The 15,451-nt window shown below is 44.4% G+C and overlaps 1 protein-coding gene across 1 annotated transcript in view; it reads left to right on the forward strand.

Annotated features, from left to right (window-relative positions):
* efcab6 (EF-hand calcium binding domain 6) overlaps positions 1 to 15,451 on the forward strand; it is a 32,589-nt gene that overhangs the window by 10,809 nt on the left and 6,329 nt on the right. Inside the window, exons 5-22 of the mRNA XM_036518499.1 lie at positions 1,203 to 1,339; positions 2,380 to 2,501; positions 2,751 to 2,878; positions 3,807 to 3,947; positions 4,115 to 4,158; positions 4,354 to 4,474; positions 6,528 to 6,701; positions 7,617 to 7,777; positions 8,207 to 8,329; positions 8,861 to 9,035; positions 9,497 to 9,611; positions 10,366 to 10,499; positions 11,360 to 11,589; positions 13,205 to 13,292; positions 13,793 to 13,911; positions 14,178 to 14,363; positions 14,633 to 14,788; positions 15,192 to 15,378. Of these exons, the coding sequence (XP_036374392.1) occupies positions 1,203 to 1,339; positions 2,380 to 2,501; positions 2,751 to 2,878; positions 3,807 to 3,947; positions 4,115 to 4,158; positions 4,354 to 4,474; positions 6,528 to 6,701; positions 7,617 to 7,777; positions 8,207 to 8,329; positions 8,861 to 9,035; positions 9,497 to 9,611; positions 10,366 to 10,499; positions 11,360 to 11,589; positions 13,205 to 13,292; positions 13,793 to 13,911; positions 14,178 to 14,363; positions 14,633 to 14,788; positions 15,192 to 15,378 (2,541 nt within the window). The remainder of the gene's footprint in view (positions 1 to 1,202; positions 1,340 to 2,379; positions 2,502 to 2,750; positions 2,879 to 3,806; positions 3,948 to 4,114; positions 4,159 to 4,353; positions 4,475 to 6,527; positions 6,702 to 7,616; positions 7,778 to 8,206; positions 8,330 to 8,860; positions 9,036 to 9,496; positions 9,612 to 10,365; positions 10,500 to 11,359; positions 11,590 to 13,204; positions 13,293 to 13,792; positions 13,912 to 14,177; positions 14,364 to 14,632; positions 14,789 to 15,191; positions 15,379 to 15,451) is intronic.

Genomic DNA, 15,451 nt, shown 5'->3' on the forward strand with positions numbered 1-15,451 from the left:
GCTGGCCGAGAGGACCGAGTGCCGTATTAATTTCGTCATATTTAACATCACAGAAACATCTGCGATAAAGGTATAACACAATGGCAAACAATACGGGGCTTATTATTAATAATCCCCGTCTGGAAGGGCAGGAGAACGGAAGTGAAAGCAGTTCTCAAGAAGGCATGGTGCCAGGCCTGAAGTCATGCCAAGCGGCGCACAGCTGCTTAATGGTAAACTGGCATCATGGAGTGCGGGCAAAAACCTGCGAGAGGAGAAAGGAGAGAGAGAGAGAGAGCGAACATAAGATAAAGAAAGGATTAGATTACATCTTTCTGTTTCACCCTGTTAAGTGTTTAAGATATACTGGTTTTCCTTTGTGATTTAGCATGTTTTAATTAGCTGACGAATCCTAAAGTTTGGGGGTGATGATTATTTATGTATCCTTTTTTTTTTTTTTTTTTTAAATCACTTTTATTTGATCTTTTTATAACTGTGCTGTGGTATACATATTTCTTTCCTCTGATTAAAGCATTTCGGCATAATGAAAGCAGGTTTATGCATTTGTAATTGCTATGCTTGTCAGAGTCATTCCTACAATTTGTTTAAATATTCCATATAAAGGAAATTTCCTGCTGTTCTGCACAGCTACCCGGAGAATCGATTGGTAAGCCTGAAGCCACACTCTCAGACAAACACAGATTTTTTAGAACAGCGCATCTGGTTTAACATTTGCATCTGACAATAGCAATACATTCTTTATCTGGTCTGAAGCAGATTAACTACAGTGTTCTCATTGCCAGAGGATGTAATTGTTTTTAATCATTTTACCTGATTGCTTTCCTGCTTGATTGTTTTAAGTTTTGGTCTGAACGTTAACCCTACGCAAGGTACAAACCCCACCCTGTCTACCCATAGCACAAAGCCCAGGTCCTCCCCCCTTCATCTGTTATTTACCAGCAGCTCTCAGACAGAACCCCACCATCTCTGTCTGCCCGTCACCACATCCCTTTCTGCACCGCACTTTATTTCTCACTGTTGACTACACCACCACTCCGTTTCACATAGCGCGGGGACAGCATTCAGCAGATAGATAAAGAGAGATAGATAAATGCGTGCTGAGACGAAAGAACAACTGTTCTTCAATGACAGGTTCACAAGTTCAGCTTCTTTCCTTAGGCGGTTGTTTGTTTCTCTGATTTTTTTCCCCCCAAACTTCAAAGATCGCGAACAACTTAAAGAACATCACCAGGGCCTTTCGTCTGTTCGACCACAATCAGGACGGGAGGATACAGAGGCACGAGCTACGGAGGATTCTAGACTGCTACTGCGTCCCGCTCAGCGACCAGGAGTTTCACAGGTCTGACCGCAAGATGCCCAACACATCCCAGAATGTTTCAGAAAGAGAGGGGGGGGGCTTGACCACACGGTCAGCAACAGTGTTCGCTACAGAGAAAGACTTTGAGCACACGGTCAGCCACAGTGTTCCAGACAGTGAGAGAGACGCTGACCACACGGTTAGCCATACTTTTACAGTAAGGAGGAGCTTGACCACAGTCAGTGCTCATGTTCCAAACAGAACTACAAAACGCCTTGACCACAAGGTCAATATTTAAGTTCCAAGTAGGAACAGCCAGCATTAAGAGTTTTTGTCCATGGTCTACAATTAGACTCATACTTATTCTGGAAAAGCTAGGAATGTTTGATTTATGAGGTGTGTGTCTCAGACACAATATAGACACAGGCAGAGGAAGTACTGTTTATACATTTCCCTGGAACATGGTTTAATGGAAAAAAGCACTTTAGAGAACATTCTGAAATTGACCAATAAAGGCTTTACTGTGTAGGAACATTACAAGATGGATTTTATAGGTTTCAGGGAATTACTTCATTGGTGTATTTTGGAATACACAGAACTTCACAGAACTGTAATATTATTGAAAATATCTTGAATGTTACCACTATTTCATGTCTGTGTCAGTGAAATGTCAGCATGTACCAGCAATGCTGTCCATGTGGTTTTTAACATGGAACACGAAGAACTAGATTTCTCCTTTGGTGAAAGTGGGAAATTAAACTTCATTGCATTTGACTGTGGTATGGAATTTCAAGACACAAATTCATCTCTAAGAAGTAAATTAAATTTTGGTAGATGAAAAACAAAGTAATAATAAAATAACGTTAAACAAATGTGTTTCAGAAGAGATTGAGATTATTTTTGCCAGTGAGATAAGGTCAGACACATTGTATGTTTTTCACAGTGTATGTATTTTAGTCTGTTTGATATTGATATTTATGACAGGACAAAGAACTTCTCTAATGAAGCGTTTCTGGATGGATCTATTTAAAGTAATACAGCAGATGGTTGCGACTATAATGTCAACTTTTCACTTCCTTCAGACTTTGGTCACATTACAGCCCTAACAAAGCAGGAACAATATCGTACAGAGTGTTTCTGGAGAAACTTGGTGTCGACTGTGAAAACTACAGGAAGCTGGGATGTCAGGAGTCTGTGAAGTCAGGTACTCAGAGCACAGTAATGCAGTTACAGTCTTGTCTGTGAGATAGAAATGCATGGATTAATTACTAAATGGCAAACATGGAGTCTTGCAGAAGCCAGCCACTACGGTATGGTGTGCTGAATCTGTCAGCCATCAGGAGATACCCGGAATAACTCTGTCTACCTGAGAGTTTGAAACGTTTGTGCACTCTCGCACCTTTTAACACCTTTTTTTACACAATGTTGTCATTAAAAAATATCCGGGTTGCAGTTTTGAACTGGGAGGCTGTCAATCAAGATAACAAGAGGCGGCAGGAGGAAGCCTGGACACCTGCAGACAGAGCCCTCCCTTCCCGAGAGCTGACATTAGACCAAATCCAGATCGCGTTCCTGAAAAAGGTGAGGCAGCCATCCCTCTCCCTCTTTCTCTCTCCCTCTCCCTCTCTCTCTCTTTGTGTTCCTGTGTCTTTACCCAGTCCCCCCCTGTGCCTGGAAAAAAAGCCCTCACAGCGAAAACCAAGCAATAAAAGAATGATGCAACATTCTGTCGCTTAGCATTAGTTCAGAGCTAAAACGCCACATTCTGTCCTTCTGAGAACGTTCTGGAACGCCTCCAGGATCTGTTAGAGGACGCGGGCTCAGTAAATTGGCACTAACTGGCAAAATATCATTCACACGACAGAGAGCACAATTTTTTTTAATTAAAACGTTTGCCCAGAACATAATCTCCAGAGTAGCCTTGTTAATTACGACTAATTTCGGTGAAGGTACCGAACAGAGTGGCTCTCAAACATGTGCGCTGGGTTTTCTCCATAGCAACTACAGAGCCTAACAGATCTGTCACATGGCCCTCTGAGGCCCCCCCCCCCTTCCCGGTGGAAGCAGTGTGGAGCCCTGATCCTCTCTTCTGGAGTAAACTAGTTTGTTTGGCCACCCATGGTTTTCACCCTGTACTTCACGGAGTCTCCCCTCATTATCTTTACACTGGCATTTCAAAGGGAGAGCCAGGCAGAAACTAATCCCGCTTTAACTTCTCGCAGCAGGAAAATAACAGGCTTTGACGTGGGTCGCATGGACGTGGCATTTTGATGCTCTTTTTGAGGTCGCATTGAAAACAAACGACATCAAATGGATCAAGAGAACTCTACAGTATTTTCAGATTTGAATCCTAATAATCACAGCTGGAGATGTGTGGGTCAGTCTTCCGGCACTCTCTCTCCCCCACGATAACCGCTTACTGCACACAAACGCTGAGAGGAGTGTGTTCCTTTGACGGCCTGTGTGCAAGTGCGGTACGTGTGAGCGAGAACGTTTTGTCCTCCGACAGATGCGCATGCACTACGGAGACGTCTGGCGAGGCCTGCAGGCCTTTGACGTCACACGCAGCGGATTTGTGTCCCAGGAGGACCTGAAGTCTGTTCTCAGCAACTTCCTGTTTCCCATGAGTGACACTACCTTCCAGGGCTTGGTGAGCCGGTAAGTAGGGCGAAGAGAGTCTGAAATGGGAGAAAACGGACAGGACATCTGCCACGGCGCTCTGACCTGGTTCGGCATGAGGCACATTTATTCCTGTTCTCACCCAGGTTTGGGGCAAACGCAATGGAACCGGTACCGTGGACCCAATTTCTGGCTCAGTTTCGGGACTTGGCTCAGAAGGATGAGCAGATGCCGAAAGCCAGGTGAGATCAGTAATGAGATCGGCGCGTCTGTCTGCATCCTGGATGCTTCTGCCCAGACGACTTCACATTCTCTCCATTTTAGATATGTAATAATCTATGTTATTTAAAAAAAAAACAGACCAATTATGAACAGTAATGACTGCATCGTAGAGGTAAGGTCTTGCCTCAGCTTCCCTCCTTCTCCCTGTCCCACAGGGGGGACCCCGTCCAGGGTTCGTCTTCTGAGCAGCCGGGCAGTGGAATGGTCCAACAGAAGCAGCCGGATGTAGACGAAGTCTTCCCTCTGCTGAAGAGGGCTTTTCTGATGCTCGATGCGGTACGGAGCACTAAAAAACCCAACTTACTGCGAAAGCTACGCTCAGCCGATAGACTCCTTGTTTTCACTCCGCACAGACACACACCTTTTTTTTTCACCAGCTTCCCAGCCAATTTTCCCCTATACAATGATATCATTTCCATATTTATCTTCCTACCTGCTGCAATCTTCCCACCCAGCTTTTTCCATATAATCATATCATTTCCATATTTTTGTCCACACCTGCTGTAACGTTTAAAAAATAATTACAAAGAATTACAGAAATAAAAACACTGGCGACTTTCAAGGTTTGGCTCTTGAAGGGAAGACGGGTCCAATTGTAGACAGAATTAGGAAGACAGATCGGGTTAATGGTCTGTCCATTCCAGCCAAGGACGGGCATCCTCAATATGTTCAGTCAAGGCTCTCTCCAGCTTATAAAAATGGAAATCACTAAAATTATATCCTACCTGCATTTCATCTTGTAGCTACATTTTTAGATTTGTAAATCACTCAGTGTATGACTCAATAATCATACTTTTTTGGGGGCATTCATTATCACTTTCATTAATGCATAACTTTTGGAAATCATTCTATACATAATTATTCAGGGTTTGATGTTGTTACCACATATAAATCTTGTTCCAAGTTTTAAACTGTATGAAGTATATCCCAGAAATGAATCACACAACTCTGGGAGATATTCCCTTTTTTAAATGCCATAAAAAAATCACCTACTGTCTTAATAATCAACTGTGTGAGTAACAGATCAAACGAGGGACTCAGAACAGCAGCCAGTAATGAGGTTTTCAGCAGGTTTGGAGCCAGTTCTTTATCAGAGCTCTGGGGAGAACAACTGAAGCTCTGAGAACGTGCTCAGACTCACAATGTCTGTTTGTGTGTTTCCCAGCTCAGCCAACACCAAAGTATAACTCTTTAAAAAATACAATCCTGCAGTCGGAGAGGAAAAAAATCATCCTGATATTAACATTTGCTTTCCTCTTTGATATGACCTGTCATGTGTCCAGGGGCAAGTCTGACGGTAGTGTCTGCTGGCGGGCGACTGAGAGGATTGACCAATCAGGGTGTGTGGTTTCTCATGACAGCGTGACACAGCCAGCCCTACTCCCCATTGGCCACAGGCTTTAGTGAGGGTTTTGACTTCCTGTCCAATCACTGACTTGTGTTGAAGTCAAAGGGGGATTGAAAACCAGAATCCCCTGAGGATCTGCAGAACCAAGGTCACCGCTGCCGTGCCAGGGTAGCCTTACACCACTCCCTCCTTCTGACCTGGGCCTGGCACTGCCCAGCAGTAGGGACCAGCAGCAAGGATATGAATGAGGTTTTTACATTTTTTTTTTTAAAGGTGTTCATAAAGTGCACCACAGAAGCCATTTCATGCTGAGTTCTGCTAGCAGGACAAGATTACAAAGGTGCAAGTCCCTTAAAGGTCAATGTCATAGTGACACCGGCAAGTATTTCTTTTTCACGCCAGAGTTATTAATGCCTTATCAGGAATATGACAGAAACAGAGGTCCTTAGAGTGTTCAAGATGGGGGTTGACACAGTCCTACATATATGTACGCTAGAGACTACAGGCAAAATGGCAAGTCTAGATAGGCTGAATGGCCTAAGGTCTTCATTAAACTTCCTGTGTTGTAGTTACATTACAGTATTGGCATTTAGCAGATCCTTTTATCCAGAGCGACTTACATAAGTTACAGTTTTTTTTTTAAACAATGTTATCCATTTAAACAGGTGGATATGTACTGAGGCAATTGTGGGTTAAGCACCTTGCCCAAGGGTACAGCAACAGTGCCCCAGCAGGGAATCGAACCAGGAACCTTTTGGTTACGAGTCCTGCTCCTTGACCACTATGTGTGTGGCACTGAAGCAGTCCGGCTGTCTGAGGGAATTACTGATGAGCACATCATCATTATCAGAATGTCTGACTCGTGATTCAGATGAGAGAGGACTGTAAATTGGGGCGTGCCAGACTGGTGTCTGCTGGGCCTTTCCACAGGCCCCTCTCATGCATGATGTCAGAGTGGGCATGTCTGTGTGCCCCTTGCAGGGCGAGGACGGGAAGGTCACGCGGGCTGAGTTTCGGAGGGTGATGGAGGGTCCGGCGTTCCGTTTGACCGATCGCCAGCTTAAGGAGCTGATGATCCTGCTGGACCCAGAGCACGCTGGGATCATCCAATGCCAGCGTATCCTCGAGATACTGCAGCCGCAGGAGGGGACCCCGGTACGGCCGGCACCTTTTACCGCCAGTATGCCCAAGTAGCAACTGCCAGTGACAGACTTCTCTAGTGTGTAGATGGGCAGAGTCTGAATAATTAATGGTCTTCTACAGTACCAGTCAAAAGTTTGGACACACCTATTAATAGAAAGGTTTTCCTTTATCGTTACTATTTTCCACATTTTAGAATACTAGTAAAGGCATTTAAACTATGAAATAAAACAAATTGAATTATGCAGTGACAAAAAAGGTATTAAACGAATCAAAATTATCCTATATTTTGGATTCTTCAAAGTAGTCTTTAAAAAAAAAGGCAGAGGGGTGAACATGAGGAGCTCACTTGTGTGTGTGTGTGTGTGTGTGTGGACCTGTTTCATCAGGTGGATACCAAGAAACGGAGCACAACACAGGAGACATCAAAGACTGAAGCACCCGCTGAGACTCACGCCTGGTCCACAGTGAGTAAACCAATAGCACACACCCACGGAGGCTGAAGTGGCCAATCACAGCTCACCCTGGGACACCACTCTTCATCTTAGAGCTACCTTCTTCAGGATGCACAATTCTGTCAGATGACAATTTGGTCCCCATGCCCTATCAAGAGGAAGTGTATATTCTTTTTTTTTTGGGAGTATGTGAAAAAGCCCAAATGTGGGTTTGTGTTAGCATTTGTGAAAGAAGGTGTTAAATAGTGACGTGTGTTTGTAGTTCAGAAGAAGATGCTCTGTAGGTGTGTGTTTTCAGTTCAGATGAAGGTGTTCAGTAGGAGTGTGCTTGTAGTTAAGAGGAAGGTGTTCAGAAGGGGTGTGTTTATAGTTCAGAAGAAGGTGTAGAGAAGAGAGATGCGGAAGGGACACATCCACATCTCAGAAGGTAGGCATGGAGATAGCAGGATCATTGGCTGATTGCACCTTTGCGCAGGTGGAGGGGCTACTCCGGGACAAGCTCTGTGAGCACCTCACCCTGGTCATGGAGGAACTCGCATGCTATGACCACGGTCAGAACGGGACCGTTCATCAGGAAGAGCTTAGGAAGGTCATCCAGAGCTATGGACTGCCTCTGTCAGACAGCCACTTCCACAGGTGAGCTCCTCTCTGGAGGGCACATAAAAATACACTCAAACCCTAGATATTCAACAGGGCCAGCCAAAGAAGATTGTAACCGTTATTAATTAAGCAAGCAGAATGCCACTTACACCTGCTCCAGCTCCTCTAGAGTGCTTCATAACATTTGGCGTGTCCCTTCATAAACAAGCGTGCGTTACTGGCACACATTGCTGATCCGCGATGCCAGTCGTCTCAAGAGGTAATGAACATTTATTAGGTTATTTTAGGGAACGGAGAATGTGGCTCTGTCCTGTCTCCGTTCAGCAACAGAACGTTTTGAGAACACTGACGAACCGGAGATCATATTCAGGCTAGCTTTGCTACTTACACAGTAATTGCAGTCGCTCATATTCCTTTTGACATGCCACTGACACCTGTGCTGCCATCCCTGCTTGCTTCCTGCAGACTCTGCGAGCCTTGCATGGACTCTGGCAGAGTCGTATACAGCCAGTTTCTGAAGAGGCTGGGAGTGTCCAGGGGCAGCAATGAGGCAGAGAACACAGGGAAGGCACCAGGCCTTGCTGAAAGGTAATACAGAAATGGGGGGCAGGGGGCTGAACTGTGCCTTTTCCTGTGTGTCATGCTCTGGGACCATCTGTCTTGTTCATAAAGCAGCACTACGCCTTTGGCTGCAACTTATCTGGTGACAAGCTGCAAAACCCAGACCTGAAACCAAAGATACCAACAGCCAGTGGCAATACGGTTTCATATGTAAAGAATTGGAAACCAAATGAAATATAAAGCGCTGAGATTTTGATCGGTAAGGTGTCTGGAAAATTCTGATAGATATATTTGGCTTTCATTTCCAAGACATACTGCAAGCTTTATTCAAATTTGCTTAGTCCCTGATAGGCTTTTCACGACATGCACACTTCATAAGAATCTCCCCTGGCCAATTCGGCTGAGTTCAATTGAATTTCAGAGCACGTTTCCGGGATATCTTGCACTTCCATTTACATATAAGAAAAAAAAATATATTTTCTTTAATGCAACTAAATTCTCTCGTTCCACCTGGATATCTGCTGTACGGGAGTCTGGTAATGCATCTGTGTCTGATAGGAGCAGGTCTTCTCATCCCTCCCATGTGGAGAGCATTAGGAGTCGGGCGGTGCAGGACACTGTCCTAAAGAAACTCAGAGACAGCCTCTCCCTGCAGAACACCTCCCTCCAAGACTTGCTCCTGAAAACGGGAAGGGACTCTGGTGGAATGCTCTCTTTGAAACATTTTAAGAGGGTGAGGCTGTAAATTTGATAATTCATTTTTGCTTTTTTGCTTGTGTTGTACTGTACCTCACTTGTAAGTCGCTTTGGATAAAAGCGTCTGTCAAATGAAAAAATGTGATGTAAATGTAATTATGTTACTAGCAGCAAACCAGCAAGCATAGTTTTAGAGTTTATCATTAAATATTGACCACCAGCACTCTGGCCAGAACTAGGAATGCTGTGCTCTAATGGGTGTATCTGATAATGGGCAATACATGTCGGAATATAATTTCCTTCTTAAGAGGTACACCACAATACCTCTCATTTAACTCAGCAGAGGGTGTATGCCACTGACTTCAGACAGTCTCTGTTTGAGATTTCAACAGGAGAGGTTTGCTGTGTGAATGAGGTTGGAGGTGACGTGTGCCAGTTTGGAACAGCAGTGGGCGTAGAGTAACCATGGGTCACCTGGTGAAACCTGTCTCCTTGTAGATTCTGGAAGACAGAGGAATCATTCTAGATCCGCAGGAGTTCCACATTCTCGCCAAAGCTCTCGGGTTTAAAGATGGCAGCCTTTCCCACTCTGACCTCCTGGGTAAATACGAAGGTGAGTGCCACTGGCCGACACATGTGACGCAAAAGACAAATGGTGACGCCCGCAGGAATGCATTCAACAGGTTCTCAGGTCACACACAGGGAGCAGGTTTAAGCGGGCACAGTTCTGCCAAAGTGTATGTATGTGGGAGCGAGAAGACTCCAACAAGGCACCATTCTCTCTTAATTAGCACCCCTTCCTGCTTCCGTCCCCCTGGCCCACACAAATAAAAGACTAACACTGTGCATATCATCATTTTTACTACAGGAGTCAGGGGACAGATATATCTAAATATAGATTCAGTTCTGTTTTTCATTAGTAGTGAGAAAAAGAATAATTTCTATTTTTTTCTTTTTTTTTAATACTTCACCTAATTATGTGTTTTCTTAAGAAGCTGTGCCGTAAGAGGAATGTCTCTAATTTGTACCTTCTGAAATCCCAATTAAAAGAACAGTCTCACAGTGTTAAAAATCTGTGCAAAATGCGAAGTTCTGTCACAGTTTTCGAACCTCTGGACAGCCATTAATATGCAGAATGTCGTGGGCTGTTGTTAAACTTGTGAATCACGATTGAGGAACAAATTGGTGATGGTTGGTTAATCCTGCCTCGTAAACATTACTTTTTTCCAGCAAAACAACTGTATTGTTTTCAGTAAATTGCACACAAATAGAGACCCATTAAATTCAAGAGTTCCCTTCCAGCCTCGCTTACCGGTGAGTCTGGCACAGTGTCTCTGTGGTTAGTAACGCTGCTTACCGCTGCACAGAGAATGTGAGGGGGCAGAGGAGTGCGTATCGTCAGCGCAGTGGGAGTGACCGCTCCAATGGAGGAGGCCTCGGTCTGATGACCGCGGAAGACTGCCTCTCTCAGCTGAAGGGAAGGATCAAGGAACGCCATGGGGTGAGAGGAATGTTATCTGAACGACTGTCGGTTACGTCACGTTACGTGCATTTAGCAGATGCTCTTAGCCAGAGTGGCTTCCAGCACGATAGAGTGAAAGCGTGTATTCAAGTTGAATGAGGAACAGTGTTGGACGAGGCGAAAAACACTCGTAGACCAGCGAGTGTGAGCATAACACTATTCAAGCCCTACCACAAGTTTACGTGTGCGACCTGACTAGACAAGGGAAGCCAAGTATGCTACCATACATCAGTCACTAGATCACAGAATCCAAAACACATCGCAATGCTACACTTAAAAAAAAGAGAAGTAAGATAAACCTTATCTGAATGACTGTTGGTTCAGTACCTCGCAGAATACAGCTGACAGAATTACAACTCTGCTATTAAAAAATAACAGTGCATAAAATAGTATTTATGAGGTTAGAATGATGATGATGTGGAATGAGCACGGCCTTCCAGAGGCATCATTTCCATTGTCTTTCACTGGATGAAGGGACAATGGGTTTGAAATTAAATAACATTTTTGAGAACACATGTTTTAGAAAAAACATTTCAGAAAAACACTTCAGAACACTTCCAAAAATAAAATAAAGCCAGCAGTGTTCTCTCCTTAGAGGGTTTCTTATTTTCTCCTCTGGTCCAAGCAGAAAGAGTTCCTTTAACAGAGAAATGCAAGATCCAACTGGCTGATTGGCAGACTGGCCCTCCAATCACAAGATGGCAAATCTGGCATACAGTGGCTGAAATGTGCTTGTGTCTCATGCCAGTTCCCCGCAGAATCACATGGGGATGTTTGAGATGGCCTAGGCTCTCACACAAACCACCAGCAACCCCTGAAAAGAGTTTATTACTTTCCAGGACATCCTCTCTGCATTCCTCGTGATGGACAAGAACCACGATGGGCTGGTCAGCAGGAATGACTTCAGAGGCCTGTACAACAGCCTGCTGTTCGTCGCCAAGGAGACGGAATACCAGCGTCTCCTGGAGCTGCTTGGACTCAAACCCGGGGCCACACTAAACTACTCAGACTTCTTTAACATGATCCAGTCCATCAACAAGATAGGGGCACAGCCTCATCCTGCCAACAGGTAAGCCCTCAGAGAAGTGAGACACTCACCATTAAAGAGGCAGCAATGAACAACATAGCTTACCCTTACTTACAACACCACCGAAACATTTTTATAGATTACAGAAGTCCGTTCATGAAAAAACATGTTGCATGTTTTGATCGGTGGAAAAAATACCCCCCCCCCCCCCTTTTTTCCAGGTTTGCAGACATTACACATTCATTAAACACCACTTTAACTAAGTACCGTTTTAATGTATTCCTTTTTATGCCAGCTCGGTGTGCCCCCATGGTCCTCTGCTCTGAATGTCAGCTGCATGTTTTGTACAGGCTCCTCTTCTGGCCTCGTGCCATGGGGGTACGGGTCATTAGGCGTGCGGATCACTGATCCAGTGGCTCATTACCTGCTGTTGGTCAGGAGGGTTCACTGGTCCCTCCGCCAGGGAACCTTCCCTCCCTGAAAGGGTCGGGAAGGTTCATTAGTTCTACGCTTCGTTAGTCATCCTGCCTGCGGTTATTGCTGTATCCTGCGTGCATGTATCATTACTTTTAAATTATAAGAAAGCTTTAAATGTTACAAGAATTAATTAAATAAATCCTAAAAATAAGTAAATATTTAAGGTGAAATAGGTACATAAGTTGAGCATTTTGTGTGTGCACCTTTCGATGCGAAATATCCTACTATTTTAAGCGGCTATGTTTCTTGGAAACCCTTTGCTGAGGGTAGGACCAGTGAAGCTAAGGCGGCATTAGCAGGACAGTCAATCCAGGGGCTAAAGGACCAGTGGAACCACAGATTCATTGGTCATTAGTATGATGCCTTTGCTTTGCTCTGTACCATATCTGAGATTACAAATGTAGCCCAGACTAACAGCAGGATCAATGAGCTGACGAATTAATTATAAATAGGTCCAGACCCCTGACCAGTGCCGTGGTGCATAATAGCTTGAATAATTTCAGCCTGACGCTCTGCATTGCTGATATGTAATGTAAGGGGATCTTAGGGTGATTCTCTCTCTTTGTCTCTGGTTTATTTTCATCATACAGCACACATTATGCAGTACAGGGGCACTGCACTGTAAGACCTGTCTCATTTACTGACCCCAGAAACTCCTATAGAGGGAGAGTTAATGTCTCAGGAAACCATAAGGTTTCCCCTTCACACCAAGCAAATTCTGAACACATGGTAGCTCACATGTAAACCATATCTGGAATTCAAGTATGCTGAAGTCTCCACTCATGTAAACATGGACTATTTTTTTTACACAAAGCTCAAACCACTGTGTCTGTGGACTTCCAGCAGCTCTTACTGAAATATCAGAGGTCTCAGATATAATGACACTTGCTTGGTCTGCAGTCTCTTTTCCTTTGTAGAGATTTCATTATAAATTAGCTACAACTGTGAATGAGCTGACTTCTTTATACAACAATTGTCGCCATTTTTGTCACAATAATCCTGTTAATATCGTAACCTTGGTAATAGCTACAACTCTTGTCTGTACAGAAACAGGGGCCTTTAATGAGGGCTCTTCTGTAGCTGCATGCAAGCATGGGTTTTATTCTATACATCACTCATTGTGTGAAGAGAGGATATGGTGTGTAACTAAGCAAATGCTGGCCTTGCTTTTTTCATACAGAACAATGCAGTCAGTCAGTCAAGCCAGCGACCAGGTCCACGGCCACCTGGTCACCCGTGCTCGCAGCGGATGGTCAGAGATGGCGAAGGTCAGGTGTCTTCAGCTTAAAAGTGTGACCAAAGAGCTGATCCAGGATCAGAAGTAAACAGTGCTTTTTGGGTTTATGGATGCGTGATTCTGTGATGCGCTGATACAGATGGTAATGATGTCCCCAGGGACGACGCAAGCCACTGCTCCTCTGCAAATTGAATTGTTTAACATTTTTAATCACTTGGTTCAAAGACAAGGGAGTTTTAATTTTTTTTTTCATTTGGACTTTTAGTTTTACTGATTTTGTTTATATGCCCCCCCCCCAGTCTTGTTTATAAATGCACCACAGTCTTGTTCATAAATGTGCCTTGTACCAAATGTAAAAAAGATGCTCTGCAAATAAAATTATTATTATTAGTAGTAATAATAGTATTAGTCATATAAAATGCTGACAAATCTTATGTAAAGTACTATTCCAGGACTGTTCCAGGATGACCAAATGCATACTACGATATTAATAAACAGCGTGTAACATTTGCGCTCTCTCTCTCTGTTTAGACATTTAGTCAGATTGATGAGGATGGTCAAGGCCTGGTCTATAAGAAGGATCTGAGACAGCTTCTGTACACATACGCTTTGCCCATCACACCTAATGAATTTGAAAAGCTGTGGTCGAGGTGAGAGACTTTTTCAGGCACTAGTCTGGACCACTGCGTCATGCTGTCAAGTACTAAACCGTCTCTCTTGTCTCAAGTATTAAAGTACTTCCTATACGTCCTAGCATGAGGAAACAGCATTGTTGTCTTAACTGCTTTCTTTTATCTGTTATTTCAAATCAGAAGGATTCTATGTGAGCTTAGTTAGACTTTTCCTCACTCAAACACAGCATTTTATCTATCAGTGTGACCTTTGACCCACTCTGACCCGATAACTGTGTGGACAGGTACGATGTGGAGGGAAAAGGCTACCTCACCCACTCCGAGTTCCTGCGCAAGTTGGGTGTGGATCCTGAGGGCGAGAGGCGTGGCTTGAGTCACGTGATTGAGGAGGAGCAGTCGGAGTTGCAGAGACAAGCAGACACTGTTGGCATGGAGACGCCCCACACCAGGGCCATGCTGCGAGACGTAGGGTGAGAGAAAACGGGGGGTCACCCCAAAAACCATGGATGAGCTACTGTTACCCCAACACTGAGGCACTGTTCTGCTACTGCATCAGTACTGTTCAGGCATCATCGAGTAATACTTTCAGCCCATTAACTAGTGGATACTGAGCTATGAACGGCTTATATTTGACCCTTCTTTAAGCTATCGCTGCAGTCACGGGCATAATTTAGTCAAACATAAAAGAGCAGTAAGAGTAATAATGTGTAAACTTGTGATGCGTTTTGCGGCTTTCCAGGGAGGTGATCAGAGGGAACTACCAGGACTTCAGCGTGACACTGACCAGGCTGGATGAGAAGAGGGACGGCCGTGTGACTGTGAAAGACCTGCAGGCTCTGTTACAGAAACACTCCTGCCTCTTAGAGGAGGGCCACCTCATTCAGCTCCTCAACAAGTAACTGCTGCTGCCTCACTGTCATTACAACTGCGTCTTTACTGAGTAACCTGAAGACATCTCCATTTTGTATTTAGTGAGAAGCAATTGAAAGACACAGATTGACACATAATAGGAAAGGGGGGCTTAGAATGATGTAGTTTTATTCGGTACTATACTAAAAATATAGATTTGTTTGAATATAAAAGTTAGCAAAGGCAGTCTACTGTAAAATATTTCATAAAGACTACCATTGATACTGTTGACCACTAGTACATATTCACCTCTGCGGGAGTGTGTATGCATTTCCAGAATTCATACATAACAACACAGGAGACATATAAATCCTTTCCAGCTCAGGTGGCCTCTCACAGGCTAGTGGAAACACACCTGTATCTCACCCTTCTATCACACTCTTTCACAGTCTCAACATCACTGTCGAAAACGGGAAGCTGCCTTACCTGGACTTTCTGCGGGCATTCGACAAACAAGCAGTACCAGCCACACCTGACCCCCCCGTCCAGCAGGAGAGCGTGGAGGGGTTGAGTACGGAGAGGGCCCTGCTCCGAATTCGGGAGGTCGTTGCACTCTCCTTCAACACCCTGCACAAGGCAAGGCAGAATAACAACACAGTGAGATAGAGAGACAGGGGGCAAGGACATGCAGAACATTAAACTTAACTAT

The sequence above is a fragment of the Megalops cyprinoides genome, chromosome 23 (assembly GCF_013368585.1).
Source record: "Megalops cyprinoides isolate fMegCyp1 chromosome 23, fMegCyp1.pri, whole genome shotgun sequence".
Taxonomy (NCBI): Eukaryota; Metazoa; Chordata; class Actinopteri; order Elopiformes; family Megalopidae; genus Megalops; species Megalops cyprinoides.